At 47.7% G+C, this 15,326-nt stretch overlaps 1 gene segment (V, D, J or C); it reads right to left on the bottom strand.

Annotated features, from left to right (window-relative positions):
* Positions 1-295: 295 nt before the first annotated feature.
* On the bottom strand, positions 296-13,843 carry LOC125444599. The segment is given in 5 exon segments: positions 296-912; positions 2,379-2,717; positions 4,598-4,924; positions 5,694-6,002; positions 13,771-13,843. Coding segments are annotated over 5 exon segments (1,428 nt in total).
* Between the last annotated feature and the right edge of the window lie 1,483 nt (positions 13,844-15,326).

Here is a 15,326-nt window from a genome sequence, read left to right as displayed (position 1 = left end):
CCAATTAGTAACCCCCTCTCGGCACACACAAATAATTAGTAACCTACTCTCGGGAACCTGTGAGAACCTGCTGGATCCCACCTCTGGTATAAATGCACTTAAAAGGCAATGATGTCTTTGCCATCCTTTGAACATCTGTTGATAGTTGAGAACGTTGCGTAGGTGGGATTTGCCAAATGGCATCATTTCCCCCTGAAGTCCAAGGGTTTTGGGTGCCTCCTTTCACATTTGTGCAATGGAAGAACAACAAGAAACCTCGTAACAGTTTCTCACGGCAAGCCAGATTTTCCTTCCCTTGGTTTAAAAAACATACTTTATTGCAAATGGTGGTTATTTTTTTGAAAAGATGCAAACCAGAAGCGACTTCATGGCTAAGATGCATCCTCTTAGGATTCCAAAATTGCTCCCCAGTAGCAATAATAAAGGTATAGTAATTGGATGGAAGGACACGCAGCAAGAGAAGGATGCTGGTGGAAACAGAGAGATGGAGGGTGACCAACAGACAGGGCAGCATTGATTAGTGGCAACTGGAGGCGATGTCGGAGAGCACTAGGGAGACGTTGACAAGGGTGGGTTTACCCGTGTTCTTGTCCAGGGTCTTCTGAGACATCTGGAGGGGAAACGCCTCGTGTCCCACCACGCAGGTGTAAGTGGCTCCATAGCTCCAGTCCTGCTCTTTGACGTTCAACGTGCTGTAGGCGAAGTACCGCTCGGGCGTCTTGGACTCCTGTATGGGTTGGCTGGTGAAGTACTCTGAAGGTCCCACGGGCTCATCGTTCCTCATCCATTTCACAAAGAAGTCGTTGGGGTAGAATCCTTTCACCAGGCAGGTGATGGTGGCCGTTTCCTGCAGAGCCAGCTGTTCGGAGGGCGGGGGGAGGACGTAGACAGCGGGGGCATGGGGAGTCCCACCTGGATGGCGAGAAGAAGAAAGGGTAAGTCATCAAAATGGACTAAATTTGAGTTTTAATGTAGTTATACATAAAATTATGCATGGGGTAGAAAATGTTGACAGAGAGAATTTTTTCTCTCTTTCTCACTATACTAGAACCAGGGGACATTCACTGAAAATGCTGGGGGGAAGAATTAGGACTAATAAAAGGAAACACTTCTTCTCGCAACGTGTGATTGGTGTTTGGAATATGCGGCCACAGGAGGTGGTGATGGCCACTAACCTGGATAGCTTTAAAAAGGGCTTGGACAGATTTATGGAGGAGAAGTTGATCTATGGCTACCAATCTTGATCCTCCTTGATCTGAGATTGCAAATGCCTTAGCACAGGGGTCTTCAAACTATGGCCCTCCTGATGTTCATGGACTACAATTCCCATCAGCCCCTGCCAGTATGGCCAAGTGGTAGGGCTCATGGGAATTGTAGTCTATGAACATCTGGAGGGCCATAGTTTGAAGACCCTTGCCTTAGCAGATCAGGTGCTCAGGAGCAGCAGCAGCAGCAGAAGGCCCTTGCTTTCATCTCCTGTATGTGAGCTCCTAAAGGCACCTGGTGGGCCACTGCGAGTAGCAGAGTGCTGGACTAGATGGACTCTGGTCTGATCCAGCAGGCTAGTTCTTATGTTCTTATGTTCTTATACGGCAGGGGTCCCCAAACTACGGCCCGGGGGCCAAATGTGGCCCCCTGAAGAGTGATGATCCGACCCGGCCAGGCATGGCGGCGATGGCTCTATTCATTTGCAGTGGGGGCTCGAGGGAGAGGAGGAACCGGCCCCAACGGCTGTTGATTGCAATTACATGATAGTACCCCCAAATCTTCCAGCTAACTTTTCTCTGGTGCCGGCAGAGTTGGAAACCTTACACGTGGCAATTCCTGCTCTGCCCTTCCTTCTCGGCTACTCCATGTGTTGCTCTCAGGCTTTCTGTTCCGCCTCACTCCCATTGGCATCAGCCAGGCTGGTGGAGGAAGAACCCAGGAAGATACCTGATCCTGGGTTAGATGGAATGCTTCATTGGGAAAGTTCTGCTTTTTTTTTTTTACAGGGGAAGGTATTCCACAGCCTCCCCAACAATATTTGGAGCCCACCCTGTGCCCTTGACATTGGCTTTGGTCACTGTTCTAAAAATAGACCATGACAGAAAGGCTGAAAGGTGAAATCAAACATTTTACAATCATTTGTGCATAGGAATTTGTTCATAGTTTTTTTTAGTCCGGCCCTCCAACAGTCTGAGGGACAGTGAACTGGCCCCCTGTTTAAAAAGTTTGGGGACCCCTGTTATACGGGAAGGAAATAAATAATATTTTGGTGGATGTTCCATAACCAGTCAGCTTCATCTGGAGAGCACGAGATCGAGACACCTTCTGAAATCAAGGGCATAAGAGCATTCCTTCATCTCCTTCAGGAATGATAGACAGTAGATACATACCGTGAAGCTTTCTCAGTGTCTTTATTTCAGCTGCAGGAAGAAGGTGGTGAGTAACTTTGCACTCAAAGGCATCCTTGTCCCACTCCTCTTTGCAAATTGTGGCTGTGGCATCCACAAAAAACATCTCACTGTTTTCTTGCCTCTTCACCTGTCCAATTACAGTATCCAGCTCCTTCTTGTCAGATACCCTTGTCCAGGTGACATGCAGCTCTTTCAGATCCTCCTCCTCAGGTAAGTTGGAGATTCTGCAGGTCAGATTGGCTGACTTGGTCAGGTAAATATCAACGAAGGATGGTGGGATGGTCTCCACGTGGACCTCCACAATGTCTCCTGGACAATCTGAGGAAATCAAAACAGTGTTCAGTTCTACAGTAAATGAGAACATGGCACATCTTGGTTTCTGAGATGCTACTGTAACCCCCATGCTCAGAATGGGTTGACCCAGAAAGGGGTGGAGACTCAAAGCAGCAGAAGGCTGCAGAGCTCATGTAGTTGGAGGAGACAAGGCTACCAGACTCAGACCTTGGTTGTATAAGCCCTTAACACCTTGTTAAGGTAACTGCAATATTGTTGGGAACTACTGGGAAGGTAGTTGTTTATTTTTGCTATGTTGTAAATGTTGGAGTTTATTGTTTCAGGGTTTTTTTTAAATGTTTGTAATGGGCGAGAGTTCTCCTGGAAACCTTCATCATGTTGAATCCTGTTCATCAAGCCCTTGGAGTCTTCAGGAGCTAACCCACTTGCAAAGAAGAATTGGACTTGGCAGTATCAGTAGACTGTAAATATAAGGACTTGAAAATGCAACCTGAACAGGACCTCGAAGTGTGATGTTAAATGTTGATGTTTGATGTTATATGTTAAGAAAGTAAACCATTTTTTTAAAATTTGTTGTTGCAAACTCATCCCAAGTTCTGCCCCACAGAACCCACAAGCTGAGGTTACACTACTAACGCTTATTACTCAACATATCAGCTTCACATAATCAACATAAATAGGAGTATATGACCAATATTCAGTACGCAAATTAAAACTCGAATATTCAGCTTGGCTAACTCTTTCTTTTGAGTACTTTACCAGCAAATCCTCGCAGGAGTGCAAGAGTGGGCCCATATACATTTACAAAACATACTGACTTCTAATTTACAAAACATACTGACTTCTAATGTTTTCAGGGTGGGTGTATTATGTTTTATGAAGTTTTGTTGGATGCCGTTGTAACTATTTAATTCGCTGTTTTAATTGGGATTTTAATGTTATTGTGGTTATGATCGTGTTGTTTACCGCCCAGAGCCCTTCGGGGGAGGGGCGGTATATAAATTTGATTATAAATAAATAAATAAATAAATAAATAAATAATTATCAGTCTTGATGAAGGAATAGACTCAGACTGGCCTAGAAGCTGAGGCTCTACCATGGCATTTTTCTGCCCCTAGACCAGTGGTGGCGAACCTCTGGCACTCCAGATGTTATGGACTACAATTTCCATCAGCCCCTGCCATCATGGCCAATTGGCCATGTTGGCAGGGGCTGATGGGAATTGTAGTCCACAACATCTGGGGTGCCAAAGGTTCGCCACCACGGCCTTAGACTCTCAACAGATACCATCGGCAACCATGCTGGCGCCAATATGATTAAATCCTGTCTTTATTATGATTTAATTATTTTAAATGGGCTGGTTCAGCTTACTGATATGGCTGATTTTTCTTATCTCTCTCCGCGTGGTCACAGTGTTATCGATTACCTTTTAGTCTCACAATCTTGTTTTAATGTTATCCACCGTGCCATAATGATCTTCTTATTGTATGTGGAATTCTTGACACACACCGGTTTTATGCCTAATAAAGGTTTTGGACTTGGATTTGGAAGGAATAGAAGAGCTAAAACCTCTAGTAAACATCACATTCCTTTTCAGAATTAATGTTTAGGTAATGTTTAGGTATTTTAATTGAAATTAAAGCTTGTGAATACCATGAGGCTTATGAAGGCCACCCCGAACAGGATGTAAACATTCATCTCTCCAAAAAAGGTTCTCCAAAAGTGAAATCTCACCACAAATGGAAGGCTCATGTCCAAGTGCTATCTGTCAAAGGCAGTGGCGTAGTGCCAACAGGGCCGGAGGGGCATTCTGGGGGCTTTCTGGGGCAGGGGTGCAGGGCATGCACATGCCCCGAGCGCAGTTCTCCCTCGCTCCGCCCCTGGCCAAACGGAATGGGACTTACCTGAGTCACAAATCATGGAGCTGCTGATGTTCTCAGTGCGGCTGAACATCTTGTTGTGTACCCTGCAGGAGAATTTTTTGTCCGCGCTCCAGTCGGCCTTACTGACGGCAAGCTCGCTGACGACGCTGTAGCCTCCACACCCCGCAGCGGCCGAGCCAGTGGTGGTGAAGCCAGAGTCCAGTATGTTTCCATCCTTTAGCCACTGGACGGTAGTGCTTGCATCATGCATGTGAGAACCGACGCAGACAATGTTGGCGTTTTTGTTGGGATTCTTAAAATCTTGTTGTCGTGGTCCACGGATGATCAACTTAGGCTCTGTTTGTGCAGCTTAGGGAGGAAAGAACATAGCGGGGGGGGGGGGGGGGAGAGATTTTAACAGAGATGGATCCACTACCTTAAAGGAAATAATCTGAATGTAACCAGTGACATGCTTATGCGGAGAGTAGAAAAGAGAAAGAGTCCAGTAGTGCCTTATCTCTATTATATTAAGAACATAAGAACATGCCAGCTGGATCAGACCAGAGTCCATCTAGTCCAGCTCTCTGCTACTTGCAGTGGCCCACCAGGTGCCTTTGGGAGCTCACATGCAGGAGGTGAAAGCAATGACCTTCTGCGGCTGTTGCTCCCGAGCACCTGGACTGTTAAGGCATTTGCAATCTGAGATCAAGGAGGATCAAGATTGGTAGCCATAGATCGACTTCTCCTCCATAAATCTGTCCAAGTCCCTTTTAAAGCTATCCAGGTGAGTGGCCATCACCACCTCCTGGGGCAGCATATTCCAAACACCAATCACACGTTGCGTGAAGAAGTGTTTCCTTTTATTAGTCCTAATTCTTCCCCCCAGCATTTTCAATGGATGCCCCCTGGTTCTAGTATTGTTCAGACTGCCTTCAAAGCCTTTGCTAGTTTAATGCACTGTCAAGAAACATTTTACTGCAATATAGATAGGGATCCGTGGGATCCACAGCTTCATTGCAACCAGTGCTCCGTAGATCCCTCAGACCTTGCTGCCCATCTTTCTAAATTGTTCCCGGGTGTTGTGGTTGTTTGAGGAACGTTGCTGGTTGAAGAAGGGAAACCAAATGCATTCACTTACCCCGGCGGACGATCCGTGCCGAACCATTGACGTTCTCAGCCTTGCAGTAGAATGGTTGAAAATTCTCCCAATCTTCAGCCGAAACGGTCATCTGGGAGCTTGCAGTGAAAGTCCCAGCAGAGTTGCCGACAGTTGGGTATTGCTTGATGGAGCTTGAGTTGATGCTGCCGTTGTTATGGTCCTCCCAGGTGAACCTGACCAAGGCGGGTGGGACATCCTTGGCTAAGCACCCAACGGTGACGGGCCCATTGCGAGGGATTTTCTCAGAGGGTAAGATGAGAGGGAAAAGAGAAGGACCGCTCTGAGTAGCTGAAAGAAGACAGGCGCAGAACGTTGTGACAAGTTGTTAGGGGTTCAGCTGCAGTTAAATAGCTATAAATAAACACCTGAATACAATGTTCACATACTTTCCCCCCCTAATATGAATTAAGCTGCTATCGATTGAGAGCCCAATCCGGAGTCCGGGGAAGCAAAACACAAAACCTCCTCTCTCTGCTATCCCAAAGCCCTCCATTGGGCTCAATGGGCTTTTGGCACCCAAATGGGTGGCGTAAGTCGATGCCCCGAGCGCCAGCATTTTGGGAACCAAAGGCTCTACCCCCAAGCATGCTTGCAGGGGTGGAGTGAGGGGGAACGGCACCCGGGGCACGTGCACAACCTGTGCCCTGTCCCGCCTTCACCTGCCCCACCATGCCCCTTCACACCACGTCCCACCCCTTCACGCCCTTCATGACACGGCCACGCCCCTGCACCGGTGCGAGCCCGGGGCATTGTGCCACACCCTGTCCCCTTAGTGCTACACCACTGCATGCTGGTGCAGTGTCCTGTGCTGATGGGGCTGGGAAATGGTGACTGCTTCTGGACTCAGGTGCCATGGACCTGCGAAACTTCCGGGTGCCCACATATCTGGCCCCTCTACCAGTGCATTTGCCCTGTGCGCCAGTGGGGTGGGCACATGCACTGGCACAAGGCTGCACTGGCTCCAGCGGTGAGTCCGCCCCCCCCGGACAGGGCTCTGAATCTGTTAGATATAGTGCTTTCCCATGTCACTTTTCTGAGTTTAGCTCAGATGGAAGCCATGCATGATCTAGAATCGTGGTGGCGAACCTTTGGCACTCCAGATGTTATGGACTACAATTCCCATCAGCCCCTTCCAGCATGGCCAATTGGCTGATGGGAATTGTAGTCCATGAACATCTGGAGTGCCAAAGGTTCGCCACCACTGATCTAGAAGAAAAAGAGTTTGGATTTACATCTCCCCCCTTTCTCTCCTGCAAGGAGACTCAAAGGGGCTTACAAACTCCTTTCCCTGTGAGGAAATGGGTGGGGCTGAGAGAGCTCGAAAGGACTGTGACTAGCCCCAGGTCACCCAGCTGGCGTGTGTTGGAGTGCACAAGCTAATTTCCTCAGATTAGCCTCCACAGCTCAAGTGGCAGAGTGGGGAGTCAAACCCGGTTCCTCCAGATTAGAGTGCACATGCTCTTTACCACTGCGCCACTGCTGCTCTTAGAAAGTATTCAGAATGGGCCCGTATCAGAATAAAAATATGTTCAAAAGTGGGACCAAACCCATTGATTGCACAGACAACAGCATGCTGTGAAGCACGGATCATTCTTGGATGAGAACTTGGTTTCAGAAGAATGGGGGAGATTCCACTTCCTGTTTTCTGGACTCAAGGAGAGGAGCTGCTAGGACATGTTGTAGAAACCAGCCCTTGGGGGCTAATATTGAGCTAGAACTAGGAAAGAGATCTGAAAGCCAGAGGGGATGGTGGCAACTGTGGAGAAATTGCATAGAACAAAGTTGTTGACATTTGTTGATGAAATACAGGGGCGTAACAACCATCGGGCAGTTTGGGCCATTGCCCAGGGCATCGGAATTTTGAGTCACATGGGGGCATGTGAGCAATCCGTTTTTATTTTTTGTTGTTTTTTCACATTTTGGCATGCAAAGGGTGCATTATTGGATGTATTGGCACCAAAACTTCAGGGTATCATCAGGAGACTCCCCTGATGATACCCCCCAGGTTTGGTGCAGTTTGGGTCAGGGGGCCCAAAGTTATGGACCCTCAAAGGGGGTGCCCCATCCCCCGTTCTTTCCAATGGGAGCTAAGGAGATGGGGGCTACCCTTTTGAGGGTCCATAACTTTGGCCCCCCTGAACCAAACTGCACCAAACTTGGGGGGTAGCATCAGGACAGTCTTCTGATGATACGCTGAAATTTTGGTGCCGATATGTTTAAAAATGCACCCCCTTCAGGCACCAATGAACTGGTGCAAAAAATTTTTTTGGGTCCTGGTGGGGTGGCTCAGGTTTTGCCCAGGGCTCCAGTTTGCCTCATTACGCCCCTGAGAAATATATTTTGCTGTTGCCATCAAGTCAGAGCTGACTCATGGTGCCCTGTAGGGTTTTCAAGGCAAGAGATGTTCAGATGTGGTTAATCCCTTGCCTGCCTCAGTGCTACACTCCTGGAATTCCTTGCAGGTCTGCCGTCCAAATACTTGCCAGGGTTGTGGCTGAGAGTATGACTAGCTCAAGGTCACCACCAAGTTTCTATGGCAGAGCGGGGATTTGAACCGGGTTTTTCCAGATCCTAGTCCAACACTAACCGCTACACCGTACTGGCTTTCACACCACAGTGGCTGTACTAAGACTAAATGTTGGGAGAAGTTTATTGTTTAATTGTATGCCCTTAAGGTAAGTTTTGGGAGGTTGTAGTGTTTCCCAGTTGCTTTCCACATGTTTTTTCCACATCTATCTATTGATTAATAGAATCATAGGCTCATAGAATCATAGAGTTGGAAGAGACCTGGAGGGCCATCCAGTCCAACCCTCTGCAATGCAGGAACACACAGTCAAAGCACTCCTGTCAAATGGCCACCCAGAAGTGGCATAGGAGGTTAAGAGCTCATGTATCTAATCTGGAGGAACCGGGTTTGATTCCCAGCTCTGCCACCTGAGCTGTGGAGGCTTATCTGGGGAATTCAGACTAGTCTGTACACTCCCATACACGCCAGCTGGGTGACCTTGGGCTAGTCACAGCTTCTCGGAGCTCTCTCAGCCCCACCCACTTCACAGGGTGTTTGTTGTGAGGGGGGAAGGGCAAGGAGATTGTAAGCCCTTTTGAGTCTCCTGCGGGAGAGAAAGGGGGAATATAAATCCAAACTCCTCTTCTTCTCTCCTTCTTTAAAAACTTGAATATTGTGCCTCAATACTTGTTTGTGGCTGAAACTTGGGCCAAACTCAGAGAACTGGGTTTGATTCCCCGCTCCTCCACCTGAGCAGCAGACTCTTATCTTGATGATACGGCTGGCCTCCACGCGGGCCAGGGCCTTTACAGCCCTGGCCCCAGCCTGGTGGAACGCTCTTCCACCAGCTGTCTGGGCCCTGCGGGACCTTATGGAATTTCGCAGGGCCTGTAAGACGGAGCTGTTCCGCCGGGCTTTTGGAGGTACCAGACGTTGATGGTGCCCCCCCCCCCCCCATGGCCATACATCTGGGCCTTATCATCTTGGGATTGCTGTCCTTCCCTCCGGCAAGAGGGTTTGAAATTGAGACTGCGGACGCCATTCTATGAATTAGTTTAACTATTATAGTTAGTTTCCTATTTTACTGCTGCTTTTAAAGGTTTTAGTTGTTTTTAGCTGTACACGGTGGTTACTGTGTTGTACACCGCCCAGAGCCCCTAGGGGATGGGGCGGTCTAGAAATCTGAAAAATAAATAGATAATAATAATATCTAATGAACTAGATTTGTTTTCTCGCTCTTACACATGAAGCCTACTGTGTGACCTTCGGCTAGTCTCAGTTCTCTCAGTACTCTGTCAGCCCCACCTGCCTCACAAGGTGTCTAGTGTGGGGAGAGGAAGGGAAGGAGTTTTTAAGCTGCTTTGAGACTCCTGACAGGAGAGAAAAGCAGGGTAATAATTCTGAACTCTTCTCTTTTTCTCATTATCCCAGCCTTCAGTGAGTAACCTCATCATTCAAAAAGCCAGACAACATCAAAATTCAGAGCAAGGGACTGACAGAGCTGTTGTAAGGAAGCCCGTTTACATAACTGAAAATATACGATTCAACATTAATGACGATTGACGTTGTCAGATAATAATGCAAACAGTTTCTGCAACATAGTAGTGTCCCTGAGTTTCCCAGCATTCATCTCAGTAAAGCTGAGAGTATTTTCCTCATCATTCCCAAAGCCACAGGGATGCCTCACATTTCTTCCCTAGTTGACTTGTGATGAGCTGCAGTTGCTTTTTCTACCTGAGTGGCTACTAACATGCAGCTGTCACATATTTGAAAAGCATGCATCTGTCCCAGCTGAGATATTGCTCCCACTTTCTGCTCAAGCTATAAAGGTTTTAACAGGAGCAGCAGTGGCGTAGGAGTTAAGAGCTCGTGTATCTAATCTGGAGGAACTGGGTTTGATTCCCAGAAGAGAATTCAGATTAGCCTGGGCGCTCCCACACACGCCAGCTGGGTGACCTTGGGCTAGTCACAGCTTCTCAGAGCTCTCTCAGCCCCACCCACCTCACAGGGTGTTTGTTGTGGGGGGGGGGGAGGGCAAGGAGATTGTAAGCCCCTTTGAGTCTCCTGCAGGAGAGAAAGGGGGGATATAAATCCAAACTCTTCTTCTTCTTCAGATTGCATGGCTCTTGGGATAATGCCAAGTTTAGTGCCTTATTTTCTGACCGTCTGAGTCTTGGTGTAGCTGGCTGAGGGAAGCTAGTTGGCCAAGCCCTTTCCTCAAAGCCACAGAGACATTTAGTCCCTCACCCCGCCCCCCGGCAACTGAGCAGTGGGCTTCAGCAGCAGGAGCGGCGGCGGCGGCAGCGGCGGCGGCGTTTGGATTTATACCCCACCTTTCTCTCCTGTGAGGAGACTCAAGGTGGCTTACAAGCTCCTTTCCCTTCCTCTCCCCACAACAGACAGGTGGGGCTGAGAGAGTTCAGAGAGAACTGTGTCTAACCCAAAGTCACCCAACAGGAATGTAGGAGTGCAGAAACACATCTAGTTTACCAGATAAGCCTCTGCCACTCAGGCGGAGGAGTGAGGAATCGAACCCAGTTCTCCAGATTAGAATCCACCTGTTCTTAACCACTACACCCTACTGACTCTCACAGCATCGTGGATGCTTCTTCTACCTGATCTATTGCAGGTGTGGACCTCAAGCTATCCTATATTTGAAAGACTCGATTCCCATTCACTGCCTGTGAGCATTGCCTCCCCCTGCTGCCTTGCCTATGAAGAATCTCAGAGACTATATCCTTTTAAATCGACCAGGATGAGGTAGCTTTAGCTTTTGCGAGAGTGACAGGCCTTCAGTAATGCAGCACGGTTGAACAGGAGACTTGAACCCAGGGCTCCAAGATCCTAGACTCTTAACATTTATCATGCTGGCTCTCCTTTGGGCCCCCGCCTTGGTCTCAAGCTTTTGGAATCAACTGCACTACCAACTAAGAACATTGATTTGATACGTGCTATCATTGAAAGTACAGGGAACTGTAAAACAGCACAATTGTCATACAGTCAATTACATAACATAAGAACTAGCCTGCTGGATCAGACCAGAGTCCATCTAGTCGAGGCCTCTGCTACTCGCAGTGGCCCACCAGATGCCTTTGGGAGCTCACCTGCAGGATGTGAAAGCAATGGCCTTAAGAACATAAGAAAGAGCCTGCTGGATCAGACCAGAGTCCATCTAGTCCAGCCCTCTGCTACTTGCTGTGGCCCACCAGGTGCCTTTGGGAGCTCACAGACAGGAGGTGAAAGCAATGGCCTTAAGAACATAAGAAAGAGCCTGCTGGATCAGACCAGAGTCCATCTAGTCCAGCACTCTGCTACTCGCCGTGGCCCACCAGGTGCCTTTGGGATCTCACGTGCAGGAGGTGAAAGCAATGGCCTGCTGCTGCTGCTGCTGCTCCCGAGCACCTGGTCTGCTAAGGCATTTGCAATCTGAGATCAAGGAGGATCAAGATTGGTAGCCAACTTCTCCTCCATAAATCTGTCCAAGCCCCCTTTAAAGCTATCCAGGTTAGTGGCCATCATCACCACCTTCTGTGGCAGCATAACTGCCACATAACTCTACTTGAGACACGACTCTACTATAGAATAATGTAGTTAGTTAAGAGTGATTTTTTTCAATATTAATTCTAGAGGTCTCGTAGAAGAGAAGAAGAAGAGTTTGGATTTATATCCCCCCTTTCTCTCCTGCAGGAGACTCAAAGGGGCTTACAATCTCCTTTCCCTCCCTCTCCCCCACAACAAACACCCTGTGAGGTAGGTGGGGCTGAGAGAGCTCCCAGAAGCTGTGACTAGCCCAAGGTCACCCAGCTGGTGTGCGTGGTAGTTACTTAACTTACAGGATTTTTTTTGGCTTTCTCCTTATTTTCCCCAAGGGCTTAGCTCGGAGACTGATTGTTGGACTCTAGGGGAATTGCTGGTAGGAGACCTTCTCTCTGCTCTGACCCTCGCATTCATCAGTTCCTAGCTCAGGGGAAATGTTGGCGAGTCCAGCTTCCCCCACTCTCTAAAGCACTGTCATAGACAGGCCCTCAGGAACCAACAAGACACTCTGGACACAGTTCTTAGCAGGTTCCGCTGTTCAATGGATACACAGAGTCTAGACCAGGGGTAGGGAACCTGCGGCTCTCCAGATGTTCAGGAACTACAATTCCCATCAGCCCCTACCAGCATGGCCAATTGGCCATGCTGACAGAGGCTGATGGGAATTGTAGTTCCTGAACATCTGGAGAGCCGCAGGTTCCCTACCCCTGGTCTAGAACTAAGACAAGGCTAGAAGCAGAAACAATCACCGGTAAACCGAAGCACAGCGTTGCTGCTACAAGCTAGTTCAGCCGCAACCTCTCTTTTGTAGCCAGCCTCCCATTCGCTAGTGCAAGAACCTTTTGAAGCTGGGTTACTTTAGTCTGTCTCCTGCAAAGACTTTGCATCTAATCCAGCTTGCCCCATAGCTGTTGGGTCTCCTTTGCTGTAAACCAGCACACAGTCTCCTCCTGTGTTGCTCCTGGGGCTCTGGAGAGGTGGGGGGGGGGGGGGGCAACAGGCTTAGTATTCAAAGGCTGAAGAGTTTCAGAGCTAGACCCTGGGTAGGGAACCTCAGAGCTAGGACCTGGCTGTGGATCCCAGCCTGAATGCTCTGTCTGAGCCTCTGGACCTGCAGGAACTATTGACTGCTCAGACGCTGTGTTTACAGGCAGTGCCTGGGAATTTGGAACCAAACCTGTCCCCTCTTCTCCATCTGAGTCTTCCTCCCGGGGGGTCCCCAGTCAGACCAAGTTATCTTGCAAGCCAAGACTCTCGACAGAGAGGTAACAGCAAACCAACTGTATGATTTACAATCTGCCGCTGAGTGTGGCGCCCCTGTTCGATTCCATCAAGGTTATCCTCCTATGGAGGAGTCCGATTGCTCCCTAGGGGAGGGTTTTAAAGGAAAGGATTCTCTGGGTGCCTTTATTACGATATTGCCGCTGTTTTTAATGAAATTTAGTCTGTTTTAATGTTGGAGTTTGTATGGGCCGCTGTTGTTTTATTTGTAGGGTTTGCCCCTAACTTGTTTGTATTAATTTTGTTGTACACCGCCCGGAGCCCCTCGGGGATAGGGCAGTATAAAAATCAAAATAATCAATCAATCAATCAATCAATCAATCAATCAATCAATCAATCAATCAATCAATCAATCAATCAATCAATCAATCAGTCAGTCAGTCAATCAATCAATCAATCATCTGTCATCTGTCATCTGTCATCTGTCATCTGTCTGTCTGCCTGCCTGCCTGCCTGCCTGCTTGTCTGCTTGCCTGCCTGCTTGCTTGCCTGCTTGCTTGCCTGCCTGCTTGCCTGCCTGCCTGCTTGCTTGCTTGCTTGCTGGGAGGCCTGAATTCAGGATGAAAAACCAAAACACAAAATAGAAATACCAGTCTTCATGCCCTAGCCTGGAACCATCCTCTCTGTTTCTGGAGAAGGGGTTCATCCCAGAAGTATTTCCCCCTCTGCTTTCTCTTCATTTCCATCTTTCTAAGGTACAAGACATACAGAATAAAACCCTATTTAACTCACCACACCAGAGGCTGCAGTAGACTGAGGAAACCAGGCCTCTGTTACCAACCGTCCGCATCTGTAGAGACGTTCGGTATTCTGATGGGACTTTTGGAATTTTCCCTCAAACATGTTCTCAAAAATGGCGTTTAAAAAAAAGGGAAATGGCTGTTATTGACCTGCTTATTGCTGGCAGAAACGTTTGAATAATTTGACTGAGGTTTTGGAGGGGCTATAACTGAACTTCAGAAAGGGCACCACAAAACCTGGGCCCACACACTGGACTTCCTCTTTTTTTCTCCCGTTGTTCTTTTCTTGATTTATTTACTTCATTTCAAAATTCAAATTCAATTTTTGAAAAAAAAATATTCTCACGCCAAGGGAATTGACTTACTGGAATCGGCAGAGATTTATTTGACCAAACCCTCGTCGTTTGTTTTATTAGTATTCGTTTGCTACACGTATTTGTCACTTGTCTTTCCAACTGTGCTCAGACTGAAATGAGAATTCTTGGCCAGGCCATAATGATGTTTAGCAATCTGCATTACAAAAGAAACCTGAAACAGCTTTTTCAGGGTTGGGAACTAGAGGAGACCTCGTCATCTGCTGTGGACTCAATATTGCCAAGTCCTGGAGATCCCTCCTATTTACAACTGATCTCCAGTCAATTGATATCAGTTCCCATAGACAAAATGGCTGTTTTGGAGGGTGGACTCGATGGCATTGTCTCTGCCAGGGTCCTTTCCCCAAACCTCGCCTTCCCTAGGCACTATCCCCCCTAACCTCCAGGTATTTTCCCAACTGAGAGCTGGCAACCCAAGGACTTAAGGCCCTCTTATGTTTATTCAGTGTGGATTATGCTCAGGAAAATGTTCTTTAAACAGCACTAGCGAACATGCAAGAGAATGAGTAACTACCATATTCCCCTTCGTGTTTTTTTAATCCATTCTGTGTAAGCCCCGCCCCCAAGCTGTGTGTGCATGGCAATTGGCTGGAAGTAGTGAGTCGTGCACAGCGATTGGCTGGAAGTGAGTCGTCACCACCGCGGCTATCCTTTTCTATAACAGGATGTTTTCATAAGTAAGCTACAACTAACAACAGCAGCATCGATGAGAGGAGTGATGTGTTAATGAGGAATACAGCTTTATTGTAAGGCAATACACACAGTCACAGTAAATATTCTCGGGTCACTGAGGACAATGTCAACAAGGAGGTTTGCTCCTGAATGTAGAAGTGAAATATCCTCTTTGTAGCTCTAATCAGGCACGCCCCCAAAAGTAGAGTTGAATATGAACCATGCAGAATTTCAGATCAACATAACAGAAACAAAATTGCACCATGTCAAAAGGATGGCTTTAAGCTGCAAACAGCTGGCCGAAAACTACTCCAACACAAATGGCTTAATCGCACTATGATATAAAGAAGGTCAATAATGCAACTCCTCCAGTTAGTCCACTCACAGTAGGGGACAGAGAGGTAGAAGTTCTTGTTTAGGACAGGAGTGAAAGGAACGGTAAATGTAGAATCAGTTTCCTTTAATTGTTTGTCTATATAGATTGCTGGCGTTGCTATTTCGC

Source organism: Sphaerodactylus townsendi, linkage group LG15, assembly GCF_021028975.2.
Source record: "Sphaerodactylus townsendi isolate TG3544 linkage group LG15, MPM_Stown_v2.3, whole genome shotgun sequence".
Classification (NCBI taxonomy): domain Eukaryota; kingdom Metazoa; phylum Chordata; class Lepidosauria; order Squamata; family Sphaerodactylidae; genus Sphaerodactylus; species Sphaerodactylus townsendi.
The sequence above is the reverse complement of the archived record's forward strand: the minus strand, read 5'-3'. Positions and strand labels throughout refer to the sequence as shown.